This window comes from Cyprinus carpio, unplaced genomic scaffold, assembly GCF_018340385.1.
Source record: "Cyprinus carpio isolate SPL01 unplaced genomic scaffold, ASM1834038v1 S000006795, whole genome shotgun sequence".
Lineage (NCBI taxonomy): Eukaryota > Metazoa > Chordata > Actinopteri > Cypriniformes > Cyprinidae > Cyprinus > Cyprinus carpio.
The window spans coordinates 1,271,069-1,292,016 of NW_024879381.1; the positions used below are offsets into that span (position 1 = coordinate 1,271,069).

The window sequence follows — 20,948 nt, forward strand, 5'->3', positions numbered from 1 at the left end:
GTGTCACTAAATAAACAAGTAGCCTGTATGTTCAGCTAATTGTCAGCCTCTTTCATGTGTGCTTCTCGTAAACAGTTAGTGGATATGCATGTAAACAGCCTTTTAATTAACAGAGTAGAATAATCATGGCTGATAGTAAGACATGCAAACATAAAAGAAAACCAAACTGCACGCAAAACAGGTTGCCTGCAACAGCCATTTTAGGATAGTTTGCAGCTTGGTCTTAGTGACTTAGGAGTCCTCTTTACTGCTCCTAACACTTCACAGATTTAGGAGCTAGTTTTAGTGCTAAAAAACTTTGTGAAATACTCTTGTAGCAAGGATGTAGGAGTCCTAAATTTAGGACTGACACACCCATTATTTTTAAGATTTTATTTCTAAATCGACAAGTTATGATCTACTTTTATCCTTAAGATGTTTTGTGAATACGGACGCAGGTCAACACACAGAAGTATAGAAATTCTAGACTGATTTAAAAAAAAAAACTGCACTGGTATCAGACCTGTTTCTCCTCCAGAGCCTTTAGTCGTGTGGGTCCAGGAAGGCTGCTTATATGTCTGGATACCGCTGCAGATATCTTTCAACCATGAGAAATGCAGTTTCAGCATATCCTCAGGTCCAGGACAGCAGAATGGTCAGGATGACCTGAAACACATAACACAATGAAATCAATTTAAATGTATTTAGTCTTGCCTGAGTGATGCTGAAACAACCAGGTTTAGTTTTTCACCCAGGATTCACTGCTTCCTATGGAACAGTCTTCATGATGAACGATCTCTTGATCCTGGATCCTTGCTGACATCCACTTGGAGATGGTTTGGGTGATATGTGGTTGTGTGTAAAGGGTAATGTGAATCAACATTACAAAAATACTGATAGCAGCACTATTGATCATGCAGCTTATATCATTCTTTTCAGTACTGAACAAGTCAGGAACTAAATTAGTACCAGTTTTTGAAACCCGTCTCTATTTGTAATAGTTGTCTTGTTACTGCTGCCCAGACTGTCTCTCCACCTGATGATTAAAAAAAGTGTGTTAGTTTTAAAGCAATGAATAAAACATTTAAACTACTAGGTGGTAACAGATTAATATATTTTCTTATAAGGAACTCACTGAATCATTGACTCAACTGGTGGCAGTCAGGACCTAAAAAAAGTGAACCATTTGTTTATTAAAGATTTGTTGAAACTAAAGTATCAGATCTATTTGAGAATGAAACTAGCAAAAAGCATGCATGTGAAAAACACCATTAACACCAATAATGAGCAGATGACAGGATTTACAGGTCACTTGAGGGAGAAAGGTGAAATTATTAATCCCACATACACTGAACATGATTTCCTCAGCCTCGGTCTAATTAACGTTAAACTTTATACAGCGGTTTATATTCAAGTTCACAATATGACTAGCGTGAGCATCATCAAGCGGGAGCGCCAGACATTCAAACAAAGTAATTAACGTTACTACGGTTAAAGTTTAAAGAATTAGAAAGTGAATACTGTATAGTTTATCGTGTTAAATGTCAAATAATTTAAAAAGGTAACGTTATAACATTTATCTCAAGATTTTAACAGTTAACGTTACCTTAGACCGCCTCTGAGACTGCTCGTGAGCTAATTAACCAAACAGAGCATTTTATTTATACTGAATAAGAAAACCTACAAAAATAAAAAACACTGCTCCTCTTTGGTGACATCTAACGTTATATCAGTAAAAACTATGAATAAAAGTAGATTTATAGCGCTTACCTTTTACTCCGTGTCCGTCCGTCCGCTGGAAGTTGACCGTTAATGACGGGCACGCGCACTTAACATTACAGTACTCAGAAAGTGACGCGCGCTGCTAGTTTAAATGTTAATTTGTCCCTACCCTCTTCCAATAAATCTGTCATTAACGAACATTATCACCATCTGCTAAGCATACTATTTGTTATTTGTTTTGTCGTTAATTTGATAAATATTTTATATATCTAAAAATATAATAATAATTCATGACATCTTTTAAAATGCTTGATGAATTTAGTATGTTTCTCAAATAATAGGCTATTCAAATGGTATCTTATTAATAATAATAATACATGTAGTGCAATAATATGAAAAGTTATCTGGAGACCAGCTGACCACGTCGCTACACAACGTCCTCCATGGGACTAACTAGCGACGTCTTTTGAGGACGTGCCCACGACGTTTCTGGGACGTTAGCCAATATTCTAAAAAATGGAACTTTACCACGACGTCCTCACAACGTTGCCATAAAGTAATGTCGCGCTGACCAAATGACGACAAACTGGCGACGTCCTCACAACGTTCTGTGTTTGCTGGGTAGTTACGGCCTTATTTCAGCCCTTCTTGGGCGCGGACTTTCCTACTTCAGGCATTGTATTCTTTTCAATAAATAAAAATTGAATAAATTTCACTAGAACACACGGGTTTTTTTAGCACTGCTCTATGCTAGTTTAAAAGGGAAAACGGCGGTCTGTGATTGCGTGTCTCCATTGACCAACCCACAGAATGATTTCATTGGCCACATTAGAGCCAATCAGAGGCTTTAAAATGTTAATCCCGCCCATCACCTCATGCTTTACATCTATCCATAGAAAGTAAAAGAAATGGACACAGCGACCCCATTGGAACTCAATTGAGACAAGTGAAGCCCATTTTTAGCGATTTTTAGCACTTCCGTTTCTGACGTGCAGACTCAAACTAAGCTTGATGACGTCAGCAACCTGTCTGACAGATGTAAATCTTCTAGTAGCTGTGCGTGCAAACTGCCATCGTTAATCTTGCAGAGACGGCGAGCTTGAGCGGGGAGTTCTTGGCCTGAGTGAGCAGGAGTAGTAAGTATTCTGATTAATTATTTTGTATAGTATTTTAAAATGTAACGCCAGTACGCCATATCTCTTGACGTCTCCCCGATTGACTGCGAGCTTCTCCTCCTGTCTGTACGGTAATTTCTCTACTGTGCGACAGAGAGTCGAGTGGTTATGACGCAATCGTTAGCCTATTTTTACAAAAACTGTTTCTACGGGGCCATAATGTAACATAGAAGGTAATGGAGCCCTTTATACATTGTCGTGTATCTTTAGAAATAAATAATGGACAAATGGAGTCTTTAAACGCCTCAGATGTAAAGTTATTCGCTGTCAAAGTGACGCAAAAATGAATGGGAGTCAATGGGATGCTAACGCAAGTGAAGTTCTGCTACAAGATGGCGGCACGCGGCCGACTTCAACTTCCGGTCGACTTCCTTGCCCCCTGCATCTATCATCAGATCTCTTCCTTTGATTGATTTCCCCGCAATTCTTCTTGCAATTTTTCCGTAACGAGATAATGAGTGAAGTATTGTGAACAGGTTTTGGTTACCAAAGTATGATTTTATTTTGTATGTATTTTATCTTCACGTTAAATGAGAATAAGAAATATACTTCGTCCCACCGAACTTTGGATAATTTCATTACGTTTGAACAATATGATGAGTAACACTAAAATCTATATTTAGTAAAATACATAAAAAAAAAACTTAATCATACAATACTCAACTATTTATAAATAAAATAAAAATATATACTATATTAAACTACATTATTCGGAAACTTGTACTTTGTGTGAAATCGTGGGTGTCTCTTAAAAGAGGTTGTGTTTTCTCCAGGAGTGTCTTAACCTCCGAATCCGTACAGAGCGCGTCCCTGTCGTTTCAGAACATAAACAACATCATGGCGGTGACGCTCTTTCTTTTAGCGGGTTCAGTGTAGCTCACAGCATCGAGAATAACGTTCTCCAGAAACACCTTCAACACACCGCGCGTCTCCTCGTAGATCAACCCGGAAATACGCTTGACGAGCAAGACGACGAATAGCGGGTTTAGTGATTCCCCGGATATTATCACGAAGAACCTTCCGGTGACGATTAGCGCCTCCTTTTACCAAGTAGGGCTCGCTGCCATAGACATAATATACGTAGACGCCTCATGACGTGCTGGAGCGTAACCCAGTGTCGCCGCCATATTGGTTAGGTCTCCTCACTCTACGCTAGCACCAGAGTCAATCGGAGTCAACGGAGAGCGAGCAATTATGCCCGTATTTTGTGCAGCTTACGGTTGCAATAACCGGCGCAGAAACCAGATCGCATGGGATTACCTTTCACAAGTAATATTGAACAATAAATTTAGGTTATTTTACCATTTATAATATTATGTCATCGTAACTAACGTTACTTACGTGTAACGTTCAGCAGGAACTGGTAACGTACTCTCTCTCATTGTCTCTTGTTGTTTTTTTCTTCTTCACATTTTGAAGGTTTCCGAGTGATACAGGCTTGAGGAGGCAATGGGAAGTTGCTATAAGACGGGAGGGTTTTGTTGTGACTGAGTCGTCAAAGCTCTGTAGTGAGCACTTCAAGCTTGATGATTTTGACAGGACGGGTCAGATTGTCAGGCTTAGAGATGGCGCGACTCCATCTGTCTTCAACTTCCCATGTCATCTCCAAAGAATAGGTGTATTTTTACTCTACATGCTAACAGAGATGTCTATGATTCATATGTAAAACAAAAGTTAATATCACACTTTGCTAAACGTTTTTTTACCGTTAGTTCTTTCTGCATGTTTAGGAATTAGTGATGTATTGTGTATTAAAATACACTGTAGGATACTAAAACCTTTTCAAGTGTTTTTAATGAAGTTGTTTTTAAATATTATGTTTCTTATATTTTAGCCTGTAGTGACAAGGAACACAAAAACTTCAAGGAAAGCTGAAGAGAGCCTACCAGTGGACCTTTCTCAGCATTTCCCTGAAAGTGAACCTCAGCCCAATGATGTGAGTATTTGTGGGCTATGTGATATGTCCCATACAGCTGTGACCATCATGACTGTGGTCATATCAAAATCTCTCCCTTGCTTTCTGCAACTCTTTTCAGACATACTCACATAAACACTTTGTATATGTTATAAATAAATAAATACACACATGAACAAATACACACCCTCTTTTACTGACTCTCTCTCAAACACGCATCCTTTCTCTCTTTCCCATACTCATGGTGCTGGCAGTGATATCACGGGCAAGAAATTAAGAATGTGTGCCTGCACATATGCAGTGCTATGCACCAAACAACTGTGAGTGGTATGATATAAACATCACTGAAAATATTTTCATCCTTCTTTCTACTAGGACCACTCCTATGCATTGCCCAATTCTCCTACTCGTCTAAAGGCCAGACTCTGTGAAGCTTTGGCTAGAGTGGAGAGTCTAGAGCGGGAGAAGCAAAATGCAAAGGCCCGAGAACGGAGAGCAAAGAAAACCGTAAAGAGTCTTCTGGAAGATCTGAAGGAAACGAACCTTATAAATGAGGAGTTGAATGAAAGGCTTGACTTCCACTCTGGTAAAATAAATTGATAATACAACCTAGAATTTTATGTTGATTACACTCTTTGTCAGACTTTATAAAGGTATTATTTCAAGGGAACTTACTAACTAATTTGTATTAACTGAATTTCAGATCTTCAGATAGACCTCTTTTCAAAGCCGAGCCATGAATACACCAAGGACCAGAGAGAGTTTGCCCTCACACTGCACCTCCATGGTCCGAAAGCATACAGTTACCTGAGAAATTCTCTGCATCTTCCTCTGCCACATCCACATACATTGCAACGGTGTAGTACATGTTTTTTTTTAATTACACTTTTTAAACATACTGGTTAAAATACTTAAACACTTCAGCCCTACACAATGTACAGCAAACAGGGAACTGATGTAGAAGTTTTGAGCGTGTATGTGCTATTTTCACTATTTTTTGAAAGTCTTGGAAAAAAGAACAATCTTAGAAAAAAATAAAAAAGTGCCCAAAATAGGGATCCAAGGGTTGAAGCACTTAAATAGCTATTTATTTTCTTTTTGTAAAGGTGGATGCAATCAGTGGATGCCAAGCCTGGGCTCAACACAATGATGTTGGACTTGTTGCAGAGAAGGCGTGAAGAAGACCCTGCTAAATAAGGCTCTGTGGCCCTCATGTTGGATGACATGGCCATCAAAAAACATGTCCAGTACAATCCCTATACCCAGACAATGTCTGGATATGTGGATATGGGGAATGGCATGGATGAGACTGATGTAGCCACGGAGGTGCTTGTTTTTTTTTTTTTTGGTGTTAGGGGTAATTGGTAATTTGAAGTTTCCTGTTGCCTAACTAAGTATGTGTCTGTAGACAGACAGAAGGTAGTTGTTGTTTGTGCTCTGGAGGAATTGCATGCACGTGGCATAAGAGTGGTCTGCATGACAATGGATGGGCATGCCTCCAATGTCTACATGTGCAACCAGCTCGGGTGTCAGCTAAAGGAAAACCCCTATGAGCCGTTAAAAACCTTCTTTGAACATCCAGTGACTGCTGACAGGGTGTTTGTGTTGATGGACGCTTGTCACATGTTGAAACTGGCATGCAACATGTTGCAGGCTTACAGCCCGATAACCAGCACCACTGGAGAAATCAGCTGGTCATACATTGTTGAGCTCAACAATGTCCAAACAAAAGATGGACTGCATGCAGCCAACAAGATAACAAACAAGCATGTCCACTTTGAAGGCCAGAAGATGAAGGTGTCCCTGGCTGCACAAACACTGAGTCGCTCTGTAGTGGTAGCACTGCGCACACTGAGGGACCTTGGTTATTCACTTTATTACCTTACTTACCTTTTATAGCCTACCTGTGGAAGAAACATGGTTATACAGTTTCCTTACCCTCAGAAGATATATCTATTATGACTCTGACTGTCCTCATTAAACATGTCTGTAATCTAAGTGTGTAAATGTTTTTTTATTTTTTTTAGGAGGCTGGAATAACAATCCAACTGCAGGGCAGTTCCAAGGCATTTTCCGCCGTCTGATGGTCCGTTGTGGTGTCTCACCAAGTGGGTCAGGCAACGTGGCAGCACAAGATGAAACTGTGTCCCTATCAGCTGCAGACATGCACTCTGCTTTAATGGCAGAGGAAGAGCTCCTGTCCCCATTTGCAAACATTTCTGCAGTCATATGTGACCACAGTTACCTGCCCACCCGATTTGGTGGTCTTGTGGACAATGCCCTTGTCTACATTTCAGGGTTTGTTGTCAAAAAAATTCTGAAAAAACTGTCCTGTGAGGTGTGCCGTGCAAGCCTCGTCGCAGCTGCTGTACCCTCATCTTTTGACCAGAGCTACCACCTGCTTGAACTTAAAAAACAATGGTGGGCTGATGATCCCCTCAGAGGGAACAGTGAAGGTGGTCAGAGCAGCAGAGCGTGTGATTCGACAAAACTCAAAGGAACAAGGTGTCAGTGTGTCCTTCGTCAACCGTTTTGTTCGGAGGGGGCGGAGATTGGTTCAGAGGATGTGTTCTTACTTGGGGAGCACATTGCAGAAACCCAGTTCGGAATTGAGAACCATCATTTCATGCTTGTGTCATTTGTGGTGTCTGTATTTCACAAAGTAAGGCTGCACCACATTGCAAAAATTAAGTACCCTGGAGTTACAGAGTGCCAGCATACGCAAGAAGCTGTGCAAAACAGTTCTTTTTCAAGGATTTTAGCTCCCCAGCCCCAGTTGCAAGCCTGACAGGGTAGTGTAAGATGCTGGAATGACCTGGAATTATAGCAGTTACTTTTCCAGGCCTTTTTTAAAAAAAAGTGTTCAGAGCTGGTACAGTATATATGGGAGCTTGTGTGTGTGTGTGTGTGTGTGTGTGTGTGTGTGTGTGAGAGAGAGAAAGAGAAATAAATTCAAATGTCAAAAATCAAACTTGTTTCTTTATTAAAATATAAAACTGATTAATTTATACATTTATCAATATGCCATAGCCTACCATATGTCTTTGTTAAAGAGCATAATACAAAGTATTTTAGCATGAAAGCAGTATTTTTCAATGTGTGACAGCGTCCTGTGTCATAACTAAATCTCTGCCGTTTGTAACAAACCAAACCGTGTGAAAATCCGGTAAAAATTCGGGGAGTTATGATTATTGTAGTTGGGAATACACCTTCCTCAGTAGAAGTAAATGCGGAGGGGGCGGCGCATTGGAGACCCATCCAAGATGGCGCCGCGCTGGTACGCCAGCTCCAATAGGTAGCGTCAGTCTATGAGGCGTCTACGTATATTATGTCTATGGCTGCAGCCTGCGGTGGACATCCAACCCCGCCCACGTCCAAGTGTGACGTAAACGAAAGCCACGCCCATATCAAATACGTCTCCTCATGTGATTTCCCCATCCCCGTACCTGGAAACCCGGAAGTATGTTGAAACAATTTATGGAAGTTAATGGGATCTAAATAAAATAATGTTGTCCTTCGTTTTACTAATACACGTTTTCTTATTTTTGTAAAGGATGTCTAGGCTAAAATGGCACAACTTAAATCTAATATATATTTAATATGTCTAATATACGGAGCTGATTTTGTCATCATAACAGCTCCTAAAATGCTTATGTTGATTAAAGTAGGCTTATTGTCAATTAAAACTTTTAAACCTTACCTTGTTCATTTATGTAATGAGATAAATTCACATTTATTAAAAAACGATTTTGACCTACCCAAGGCAAAATTGAAATGCATCAAAATTTAAAGGGGGACAATTAGATTTGGTATTGTAAAAGTATGCAAATTTATTGTAAAAGTTGGTATTGTATAATTGTCATTTAATTTTCTAAAGATTTATTCCACTTATCATAAAGTGTTAACATTTGAATGACAGAATCAACAGTTCCCCCATATGCAGTAGGCTACACATACTTAGGCTGAATAAAGATTGCATTGATAGATTATATAAGTAACATGACATTGACCTTCAGGCCTTGTTCATCACAACTTGATAAGAAACATGTCCAGGTCCTCCACATACTTAAAGATGAATGAAAAAGGCATCTATTGTTTCATTGGGTATTTTTATATTTATTATTTTATAAAAAATAATTACATGTACAATTTTACAAAAAAAAAATAAAAATAATAATAATAATAATATACACCACCAGTTTTTGAACAGTAAGATTTTTATTATTTTTTAAAGTCTCTTCTGCTCACCAAGCCAGGATTTATTTGATCCAAAACACAGCAAAAACAGTAATGTGAAATATTTTTACAATTTAAAAGAACTGCTTTCTATTTTAATGTATTTTAAAATGCAGTTTATTCCTGTGATCAAAGCTGACTTTTCTGCATCATTACTCCAGTCTTCAGTGTATTAACATAATAATAATAAAATGTTTTTTTGAGCATCAAATCAGCATATTAGAATGATTTCTGAAGGATCATGTGACTGGAGTAAGTCACCTTTGAAATCACAGGAATAAATTTCATTTTAATAGAAATATAGAAAATTGTTATTTTAAATAGCAAAATATATTACAAAAGCAAAATATTATACAAATATTTTAAAATTGGACTGTTTTTGCTGTTCTTCGGATTAAATAAATGCAGGCTTGATGAGCAGAAGATATTTCTTTAAAAACATTAAAAAATCTCACTGTTCAAAAACTTGACTGGTTGTGTTTAACAAAAGGTATGCTCCAAATATTATAAAGTCTGAGCAGCTGAATGATCAGATAAACAGTTCTTGACATGCAGTACACACACATACAAACATAGACTACACAGAGAGATTCCTTGCTTCAATATATCCTCCGATTCTCCCTCCAGGTAGTCTTTGATGGCATTCTGTTGATTTTTACTGTCCATCTGGAGAACGGCAGGCCCTGTCACCTCCCCACAGAATAACCCACGATGACTCTGTACCACGCTGGACCAATGTCCCTTACAAACTTCCACTTTATGTCCTCTTGGCGCTCCTGTTAAAAATAGAGAATACATACGTGTTGGGGGTATATGTGTCCACTAAAAATTATTTACCTCATCATTCTACATAAACATATTTATGATTTTAAACCACAAAAATCAATCAATATCTAAAGAAATGCTCTCACCATACCTCCATGCACCACTGCATGGCTTATGTGGTCCTTCGAGTGAACTGTAACAAGTAATTTTCTTTACTGGTGAAACTGCAGCAGGGACCCCTTAACCCGGGAGAACTGCTCTGCATCAGGCTTGGACTGAAAATGTGTAGAATGCTGTAAACATGACAAACAAACTTTATGTGATCTTTTCGTTAATATAGAAGAATACAAAGATAATTTGTGACATACACAGGGTTATCCAGCAAGACATAATGAAATGATGTGGTTGCCCAACCAAGTTACTGTTCATGGGTACTGTGATCAGAGTATATCATTAAAGATGTCATATGTATGTGAGTGTTTTTTTTGTTTTTGTGTGTGTGTGTGTGTGGGGTGGTGGTGGGGTGGGGTGGGGGGGACAGGTAAGTTCATATGTGTAAGAGGGATGAAGTGTGTGTGTCTGAGTGGGTGAGATGAGTGTTATGTGTGGGGGGGAGGGTATAAAAAATATTGCACATTGATTCATAATTGATTGTGTAAGACTTGTGCCTTCTATCTATCTATCTATCTATCTGTCTCTCTATCTATCTACACATGTATGTATGTATATATGTATGTATTTGTGTGTGTGTGTACGCATGCATGCCACGAATACATACATACATATATACATACATGTGTGGATAGATAGACCCCCCCAACATAAAAACACTCATCTCACCCCCCACCCCCAACACACACACACACACACACACACACACACACACACACATATACATATATATATATATATATATATATAGTTATAAGTATATTTGTTGCTAGCAATAACGTGCCTGTGTGAAGTTGAAATTAAAAATACTGTTGTTTATGCACATGCACACAAATGATGCACATGTTCTTAAAGTTGTCAACGTTTGGTAAAGACCAAAGATATTTTTTTTTACTTACCGACACGGCAAACAACAGCTTCTTTTTTAGCGGTTGGCAAACAATACAAATTATCTTCTTATTGATGCTTCTTCCTGTTTCAAAATGATTGAGAATGTGACGTATTTTGACATGGGCGTGGTCTGTGACGTCACACTTGGATGTGGGCCGGGTTGGATGTCCAAAGCAGGCTGCAGCGAGACGCTCCTCCCTTTTACCGCACTTTGCTCTTCGGACAAATATATGTTTAAGAAAAATGATTGGGAATACAAAATATTCTTAACTTTTGTTTAAGTTAAAAAATAAGAAGAAAATGGCAGTTGAGAAGAAATTTCTGCTTAAAAAATGTTCGTCCCAGACTCTTAACGATGATGTTGAAGCGGGAGTTGTTCTTCACATCGTAGCCACCGGCAGCGAGTTTTCTTCAGAGAAGTGAGGGACACACTGCTACTCTCCTTAGATGTGGACACAACCTTGATGACGAGCTCGCCGAGCTTTGCTGAGAGATTATGATTCTGAAGTTCTGTTGTTTGTTTACACATGCAAAAATTAAATAAAAACGACACCTCTTTTTCACTATTGCCACAAATAAGGCAATGTGATATTATTTCATTTTTTATTTATTTATTTATTTTACCAATTTTATTTACCATATAGATCTGTATACACTTAAAGAAAGCAGCATTATCTGTAGTCAGAGGTCATAAACACTATTATAGATAAAAGATTAACAACATTACTTTCTCTGATAATGGTTTTGGTTTAATCATATGGTTTCACATGGACACTTAGCTGGAGTAATATTACAGTAAACAGAGGTAAGGCCCACCCAAATTATGGCCGGTCCAACAACATCCAGTTGACCTCCATAGAAATTCCCTTTTGGGCTCATCTGGCTGCAGAATCATGTCTGATCTCCTTTCAAGTGTTTCTTAAGTACATATTTATAAATATGCAATCATTATGTGTCTCAATTATTATAATTAGTTTATGTTTGCAGAGATTTGATATACATAAAAAATGGTAACATCTCTAATATAATCGTAGTATCAATGTTCAGAGTCAAAGTGACAGTCACTGCATTCTGTGGGTTGTTTCTATTGTGGGCCTCATTTTTCTGAGGCCATATATAGTAAAAGATGTAAATTCAGAGTTACAATACGCCTCACATTTTCATGTGTTGCGTTGGCTTCTTTAGCTCATCACTGAAGACATGTTGCTATTTGTGCGTTGATGACTTTAGAAGCTGCTTGAAGTGAGAAAATGACATAAGTGTTAAAAGAGGCCTGATGAAGGTTGAGCTGATGGTTGTGGGTGGACTTCTGCTCTGTTTCTGCTCTATATTTTTAACCAGAGTGGGGAAAATAGTTATTCTTATTCTGCATCTGTAGTTTCATAAACCACAAAATACTACCACAAGAGCACAAGATTCACAGCAACATGTGCATGTCATTTTCATTTACTTCCCTTCTTAGAAAACCTGTCTAATGTCACATTAAAGAGTCTCTGTTTTCTTACATTCAATTCAATTCATTTTGCTTTATTGGCATGACATACTTAGGTACATGTTGCCAAAGTATTGTACATAACAGAATAAAAACAAACAAAACAATATATACATATATTCTTCTTCTAGTTCTTGTTCTCCATATTGAGAGTTAAACAAGCGCAGTATCTGAATTGATCATGTTTTGATGGATTTTGATGACGCTGCTCCAGTCTTTGAAGTTGTGGCAAGCGTTTATGACCAGAAATACTTATGTTGAGGATGTATTTTTTATTTCCGTGAGGTATCTGCGTGATACAATTATACTGTTTTGATTGGGCCTCATAAAACTGGTCAGGCTACTAATAACTGTTTACATTCTTTTTTTAAGGTTGCTTTGTCTTGACGTGTAAGGACTGCTCTCTAAAATGTATACAAACTAACATGTTTCACTGCTTTATTAGACTGAATGACTGGAGCATCAAAAGCAATAAAGAATCCTGCTGAAGATTCACTCGAGTCTCCTGCTCTTCACTTCTCACTTCTAAAAGTAAACGCTGTCATGTAATTACTCCTTTTAGAGAAAACATTTTAAATATTGTTGTGGCGAATCGTCGCTCCATCCGATCTGAATCATGATTGTATAGACTGTCTGCAGGGCTAAATTTGTGCCGGAAAAACGTTCGTGCTGACCTTTAGCGTGCATGTGATATGTTTCATTAATTAAGACAAAACCGACTGTTTACAAGGATACTCGCCAGGACGGCTATTTTGCAGAGGAGGATCTACGGGGTGGCAAAGGGTGGGATACAGTCTTGCCACTCCTGTTGCCACCCCATTTATAAATCAAATAATATTTTTTAAGTATATGTTATGTTCATAGCCAACACGTTGAAGGCCAAGGAGACCCGCACCAAACTCCTCTCAAACAGAAATCGCCGATTTAGAATCCCCTCCCCCTCACAGTCACAATGGTTTCACCCATCACCAGCACTGCAGCGACCCCCGCGAAATTTCACCAGCAGTCAGTGGCAGCAGGGTAGGCTGCACAGTGCATCTGTCTGCAGTAGGGCCTACGCAGTGTCTCGGAGAAGAGAGCTTGATAAGCAATTAGCAGTGAGTAAGTTTGACACCAAGTCGAAAAAGTGCATAAGCAGACAGTTCCTCTTCAGGAACTCGAGCTGCGTCGATGACGCTTTGGGGAACGCCTCTAGCGTGACGTCTCTGAATCACGTGTGTAATCAGTCCAATGGATGGGCGAGACGTCATAGGCGGGTGACGTCATAGACCAGGAAGCATAAAAGCACGAGCGGCGAAGCCGGTATCCAGCCTTCTGTCTTCAGCAAGCGCTCTGTGTGTGTACTGTCAAATCATTTACGTTTGTGAGTCTTATTTAGTGTTGTTTGTCATCCCAAGCAGTATGTCAAAAGCACCCTTCAAGACCAAACACAAAACGGGCGAAGGCAAGCAGCGTTTCAGACTGTGTGTTCCTCCCTGTCCTCGCTACATCTCAGGCGAGGATACACACAGTTTGTGCGTTGTTTGCCTGGGAGCAGAGCATGTAGAGTTGGCTCTCGAGGGGGCTGACTGCCCGCATTGCGAGCGGCTTGCCCTGCATGTTCTCCGCTCCCGGAGGGCTCTCTTCTCCGAGGGAGCCTTCGCTAGCGTTCCCCGCGGCGCTGGTCGGGGTTCGCAGTTGGATTTGGCAGAGGGAATGGAGACGGGCGAGTGCCTATCTTCTTCCTCACCTGCCAGATCCAGTGCCCGCTCTCAGGGATCGGAAGCGCGCTCCGGCGCTACTTCTCCCCGGGGAGCGGGCTCGGCGCTTCATCTATCTTCCTCCGAGGAGGTTGATGTGGTGAACGTCGCTGAGGATTCGCCCCCTCAATCGCCCCAGTATGAGGAGCTTTTGGAGGTGGTTACTCGTGCCGTGGCCAAGTTAAACATCGATTGGCCCGCCAAGGAAAAGGCTGAACCGCAGAAAAGCAAACTGGATGAGCGTTTTCTGCGAACTAAGCCGCCACCTCCGCGCCGAAGCCTGCCTTTTTTTCCCGATTTACACGACGAGGTGTTTTGTTAGTAGTGGGGAAAAATTTTCGGCCCGCCTCTTTGTTCCCGCTTCTGATCACTACGGCAACGTAGCGGGGATGAGTGAGCGCGGTTATAAGGCAATGCCCCAGGAAGAACAGATGCTCGCGGGCTATCTGTCTCCCGGCGCGGCATTGTCTTTAAAGGCTCCGGTACTGCCCTCCAAACCGCTGCGGCGGGGATGATCAGCGCTGGTGGGCAAGGGGTACTCGGCAGCAGGTCAGGCTGGTGCGTGTCTGCACACCATGGCGGTGTTACAGGCGTACCAAGCTGATCTGCTGAAAGATTTAGATGAGCAAGAGCACGTGAGATCTGAGGATATCACGGAGCTCAGGAGGACCGCTGATTTGTCTCTCCGCGCTACCAAGGAGACCGCTCGTGCTATTGGGCTGTCTATGGCAGCAATGGTGGCAGCAGAGAGACATTTGTGGCTCACCCTGTCTGACATGAGAGACAAGGACAGGGTCTGTCTCATGGACGCCCCGCTTGTTTCCTCGGGCCTGTTCGGCGATGCTGTTAATTCTGTCGTCGACAGGTACCAGGAGGCGCGTAAGCAGGCGGCGGCATTCCAGCGGTACCTCTCCCGCGTCGCTCTCTAAATCTGGAGGCTGCCGGGCGGGGGCAGCCTCCACCGAGTACCAGCTCCTCATACAGGGAGGCTCAGAAACAGAGCGTTGCCGCACGTGCTCCCCCAGTTAGGCGGAGCCGTGGGTCCAGACGACGCTCTCGGTCGGGGGCTTCTATGTCTAAGCCGGATATGAGGACCGTACTTAAGGCTAAGAGGTCCTCGGCCAATAAGCCCTGACGCCACTGGCACGGGGCTTATGAGGGCAGTCCCCTCTGTGGTGCAGCGGGTCACACAGCATTACACGGTGTCCGTCTCGCCTCAGTGCCCTCAGGAGATCGGTCTGCCAACCCTGCCGGAGATACAGGGTGCAGCGGTTTCCCGTGAGCACCACTCTCAGTTACCGCCCGGAAACGTAGCAGTGCTGAGAGGCTCGCCACCCCCGCGGAGGTCTCTAGAATAGTTAGTTCGGCTGTCTCCTGCTGGTCCGCCATTACAGGGCACCGAACTAGATGTTCTGATTACACCAGAGGTCAGTCTCGAGAGACTGATTGCCTTAATAGACCATTTAGCAGCATGGAAACTACTGCCAGATGTGTCTCAATGGGTCCTGCACACTGTAGAAAGAGGCTACAGAATCCAGTTTGGTTCTCCTCCGCCTCGGTTCAACGGGATTACTCCCACCCTGGTGGGCCCCGAGCAGGCTCTGGTTATGGAACAGGAAGTGCTCACTCTCCTGAGGAAGGAGGCCATCGAGATGGTCCCTCCTCACGACAGAGGGTCCGGGTTCTACAGCCGGTACTTCATAGTTCCAAAGAAGGATGGAGGGTTGCGTCCCATTTTAGATCTGCGTCTGTTGAACCGCTCAGTCAAGCAGTTGAAATTCAGGATGCTCACTCTCAAACAGGTCGTGTCTCAGATCAGGTCCGAGGACTGGTTTGTCACGATAGATCTAAAAGACGCATACTTCCATGTCTCCATCCTTCCCAATCACAGGAAGTTCCTGAGGTTCGCTTTTGGGGGAAAAGCGTACCAATGTCGGGTTCTTCCCTTTGGCCTTGCACTCTCACCCCGCACTTTCACGAAGTGTGTGGATGCAGCTATGGCTCCGTTGCGACTCCAGGGCATCCACATACTAAACTATATCGACGATTGGTTGGTTTTAGCTCAGTCAGAGCAGGAAACGGTTCGGCATTGAGATGTCGTTCTCACCCATATGAAAGAGCTGGGATTAAGACTAAAAGCCAAGAAAAGTGTGCTTTCTCCATTACAGAGGACCACTTATCTGGGCGTGGTGTGGGATTCGACCACGATGCAGGCACGTATGTCACCTGCTCGGATCGAGTCGATCCTCGCCGCAGTCGCGAGAGTGAGAGAAGGCCGGTCACTCACTGTCAAGCAGTTTCAAAAACTGCTGGGTCTGATGGCAGCTGCGTCCAACGTAATACCTCTTGGCCTGCTGTACATGAGACCCCTACAGTGGTGGCTCAAGACCAAGGTGCTCTCCCCAAGGGGAAACCCGCTTCACATGATCAAGGTCTCGCGGCGATGCCTACATGCCTTGGACATGTGGAGGAAACCTTGGTTCTTGTTTCAGGGCCCGGTGCTGGGAGCTCCATGTCGCCGCGTGGCTGGGGTGCGGTCATGAGTGGCCACCCTGCCCGCGGTCTGTGGAGTGGTCGCCATCTGACATGGCACATAAACTGCCTGGAGATGCTGGCCGTGCTTCGAGCACTACAACATTTTCTCCCAGACCTAAGAGGTCACCATGTGTTGGTGCGCACCGACAACACTGCGGTGGTCTCTTACATCAACCACCAAGGAGGTCTGCGCTCACGCCGTTTGTACAAACTAGCGTACCAGATCCTTGTGTGGTCCCAGGACGAACTTCTCTCGCTGAGAGCAGTTCACATTCCTGGGCATCTCAATTTGGGAGCAGACATCCTGTCGAGGCAGGGGCCGAGGCCCGGGGAATGGCGGCTTCACACCGAGGTGGTGAAGCAGATTTGGAGAGTTTTTGGCCAGGCTCAGGTGGACCTGTTTGCGACTCATCAGACATCGCACTGTCCCCTCTGGTTCTCTCTGACTCATCCAGCTCCACTGGGGCTGGATGACATGGTACAGACGTGGCCGAGGCTTCGTCTGTACGCCTTTCCCCTGATCGCTCTGCTCCCAGGAGTTCTGGCGAGAGTGCGCCGGGACGGGGTCCAGCTGCTACTGGTAGCCCCGTTCTGGCCGGGTCGAGTATGGTTCTCGGATCTGATTTCCCTCCTCGACGGCTCTCCATGGGAGATTCCCGTCAGGAGGGATCTCCTCTCACAGGCGGAGGGCACTATAGTCCATCCCCGCCCGGAGCTGTGGAAGTTATGGGTATGGCCTCTGAGGGGGCACAACTCGTAGCTTCTGGTCTCTCAACCGAGGTTGTTGAGACCATCCTCCAATCCAGAGCTCCCTCAACGAGGAAACTGTACGCCTTGAAGTGGAAGCTCTTCACTTCTTGGTGCGGAGACCGCCAGCTCGACCCAGTTAACTGCCCGATTGGTACAGTGCTGGAGTTCCTGCAGGCCCGATTCTCCGTAGGGTTGACCCAATCCACCTTGAAGGTCCACGTGGCGGCCATTGCGGCCTACCACGCCCCTCTTGGTGGCCAGTCAGTGGGCAGACACCCCCTGGTTACACGTTTCCTTCATGGTGCGCTGATGCTGAGGCCTCCAGTACGTTCTCGTGTCCCCACGTGGGACCTGGCTGTGGTGTTAGAAGCTCTCTGTAATCCTCCATTCGAGCCAATTGAGGAGATTTCTGATCGTCTTCTTACTATAAAGACTGTTTTCTTGCTAGCGATATCTTCTCTCAAGAGAGTTGGGGACCTGCAGGCCCTTTCCGTGGCCCCGTCCTACATTGATTTTGCGCCCGGTCTGGCCAAAGCTTTTCTTTACCCTCGAGTGGGGTATGTTCCCAAGGTCCCCTCCTCAACACCACGGCCTGTCGTACTCCAGGCCTTCAGTCCTCCTCCCTTTAGGGAGCCAGACCAGCAGAAGCTTAATTGTATGTGTCCAGTGCGAGCACTGGACACATACGTCCACAGAGCTGCCCTGTGGAGAAGGGCGGACCAGTTGTTTGTTTGCTATGGTCCCCCTAAGAGAGGTCTTCCAACTACTAAACAGACCCTCAGTCGGTGGTTAGTAGATGCCTTTGCCTTGGCTTATGAGTCCTCTGGCCTCCCCTTCCCCTTGGGGGTCAAGGCTCACTCCACTAGAGGTGTGGCGGCCTCCAAGGCCTTCCTAGCAGGTGTCTCTATGCGGGACATCTGCGATGCTGCGGGTTGGTCCACGCCCTTGACCTTTGTGAGGTTTTACGGCCTTGACATGCAAGCCACTCCAGGCTCTTCTGTTCTCTCGCCATAGCTGTGCAGTTTTCCACACTAGGCAGAGATTTGTAAGTCTGGCGGCGTGGGCATTCTCGTTCCCCAAAGCGTCATCGACGCAGCTCGAGTTCCTGAAGAGGAACGTCTAAAGGCCAATTTATACTTCTGCGTCGGGTGCGCGTAGTAGGTACGGCGTAGCATACGCATTGACGTGTACCATACGTCGTACCCTTCGCCGTACCCTGACGCGCACCTCCTCAAAAATGTAACTACGCGTCGCGACGACGCGGACTGCAAGATCTGTGATTGGTCGGCTTGGTAGTATCACGTTACCTCCTACGCATTTCCGGAATGATCTTCTGCACTCTGGACCGCCCGCCATTTTTAAATTCCGAAATTCAGTGAAGAGCCAACATGGAAATGGACCAAGTGACCGAGCGATTAATTGAAGAAGTGAGGAAATACAGCCATCTGTATGACTCCTCTTCCGGAGATTACAAAGACTGCCAGACGGCAGCGAATTCGTGGACTGTAAACACAGTGGAACCCGCTCGCGACAACTAGCGTTTCGGCGGTGTAACTGCAGAGCAAAACAGACATACGCAGAAGTATAAATGCTCACGACGGCGTCGCCTACGTGCGTAGTCTACGACGTACACTACGGCGTACACTCGACGCAGAAGTATAAATTGGCCTTAAGGTTACGTATGTAACCCTGGTTCCTCGAAGGAACGAGACGCTGCGTCGCAGTGCCACACTTCCGGCATCTCTGTTCGGCGCTTGCTTCATCCTTGAGGCTGGATACCGGCTTCGCCGCTCGTGCTTTTATGCTTCCTGGTCTATGACGTCACCCGCCTATGACGTCTCGCCCATCCATTGGACTGATTACACACGTGATTCAGAGACGTCACGCTAGAGGCGTTCCCCAAAGCGTCATCGACGCAGCGTCTCATTCCTTCGAGGAACCAGGGTTACATACGTAACCTTAGACGTTAACCCTGCAACAACCACATTGTTACGTTATTTACATCCGCAATACTTTGTTGTTTCATCAAATTTTTCTATGATCGTCAGGTCAGATAATGGTCTAACGTAAGTCTAGCTCTAGTTTAAACTACTGATGTCACAAAATTTTTCGTATGTTTTCTGCATACAGTATGGAGCCTCACAAATGCCTGGCATCCATAAATGTTTATCTTGGGCTGAAATGCCCAAACTATAGTTAATATGAATTCCATAGTTCCTGTGGATTTTGAGGTCTTGCCTCAGAAAATTGTGTTTTTGATGTTTGCCCTCAAGTGATCAGCAGTTTAGAGAGAAAGTGTGTGTGTGTGTGTGTGTGTGTGTGTGTGAGAGAGAGAGAGAGATTATAATGACATTCTTATGTACATTTTAAATTGTTGTATGTTATATAGTAATAAATCCAAAAATAATGTTTGACTAAAAAGTTACTTCACTTTGTCTTTATTGAATCAGAGGGAAATGTTTTGGTTATCATTGCAACAATCCTGCATTATAATCTTGTTTCAATCCAGATAACCTAAATCTATTGATGGCTTATGTTGTATGACTATCTGTCCATATTTCCTCAAAACTCACTAGAAGACATCATTTGAGGGGTCTGGTCTTTTTTTTTTTTTAATCTCCTGGGGAGCATACCCCCAAATCCCCCAAGAATTGCTTTTTCACACAGTACAGTTTAAGTGTAGACTACACAGACTGTTGATAGTGATTACACAGAGAAAGGGTCCACAATTCACAAATTAAGACCCACACCATCCAAAAACCCAGCTACATCTCTGATTTGACTCCCACTCTGTGTTATGTAGTGTAGAGAACAAAACACATTCAATGAAAACCATTTTCTTCACTCGCTTGATGACTGAATAACTCTTTCTTATCTCATCAGAAACAACAAAGTGCAAATGTATGTACGAATTTGTAAGATATTCATTTCACAGTGTAAACAGCTTCAGTAATTTGTATTTTTTTGGATCATATATATAGTAATATATATTTTTTGAATTAAAAGCAAAAACAACAACAACAGACATACAATAAATTTACATATTCCAATGTGAGGAGAAAAAGATTCTTTGGTTTTTTTGACTTTTTGAGAGTGCTCGAACTAGACTGTCAGTGAAAATGTTCTTTGATAATGTAACTGAAAAAAAAAAAATTATTCACATTAACTTCCAATGTTAATTTCACATTAAATATAAACTCAGTCATATTAAAAATATGTTATGGTATGACACCCATATCTGTTAATTAAGTAAACAGACAGGTTTATTATGCATATTACGTTATTAGGTTACTTTGACCATCATAATCTATAAAGGTGAGAATTAAGATATTTCATGATAACTTGATGATAACTTGTGCCCCCTAAGAAATAATGAGTGCATGACGCCCCTGAGTGCAGGTGCCTTCAGCGCAGAAGAGAGCTGCGTTCAAACGCACGCAATCAGCTAAAGCTTGTAGCAAAGTATTTACCATGAATGTATCGGGGAAAATAGTAAGGAGATAATTTATTCTATTTATTATTGATAAACTAGTCTAGTGATTTCATTTCAAAGTAGTAATTTAAAGCTTTCTATAGAT

At 43.0% G+C, this 20,948-nt stretch overlaps 1 protein-coding gene and 1 long non-coding RNA gene across 2 annotated transcripts; one reads left to right on the forward strand and one right to left on the reverse strand.

The window, feature by feature from the left end:
* Window positions 1–868: 868 nt before the first annotated feature.
* On the reverse strand, window positions 869–1,609 carry LOC122144890. The gene is made up of 2 exons (XR_006159903.1): window positions 1,115–1,609; window positions 869–1,015 (listed from the first exon to the last, which is right to left on the reverse strand). It is a non-coding gene; the product is annotated as an uncharacterized LOC122144890 (long non-coding RNA).
* Window positions 1,610–3,967: 2,358 nt separating this feature from the next.
* Window positions 3,968–6,065, forward strand: LOC109083223 (THAP domain-containing protein 6-like). The gene is made up of 6 exons (XM_042756097.1): window positions 3,968–4,007; window positions 4,115–4,145; window positions 4,296–4,488; window positions 4,711–4,812; window positions 5,167–5,377; window positions 5,495–6,065. The coding sequence occupies exons 1-6, from the start codon at window positions 3,968–3,970 to the stop codon at window positions 5,695–5,697; spliced, it is 780 nt and encodes a 259-aa protein (XP_042612031.1). The 3' UTR covers window positions 5,698–6,065.
* Window positions 6,066–20,948: the final 14,883 nt, after the last annotated feature.

Excerpts from the sequence above, each read along its gene's own strand:
- LOC109083223 (XM_042756097.1), top strand. The coding sequence starts at position 3,968 with ATGACGTGCTGGAGCGTAACCCAGTGTCGCCGCCATATTG. Across the intron at positions 4,008-4,114 it reads CCAGTGTCGCCGCCATATTG|AAACCAGATCGCATGGGATT; the intron begins GTTAGGTCTCCT and ends TAACCGGCGCAG. Across the intron at positions 4,489-4,710 it reads TCCCATGTCATCTCCAAAGA|CCTGTAGTGACAAGGAACAC; the intron begins ATAGGTGTATTT and ends CTTATATTTTAG.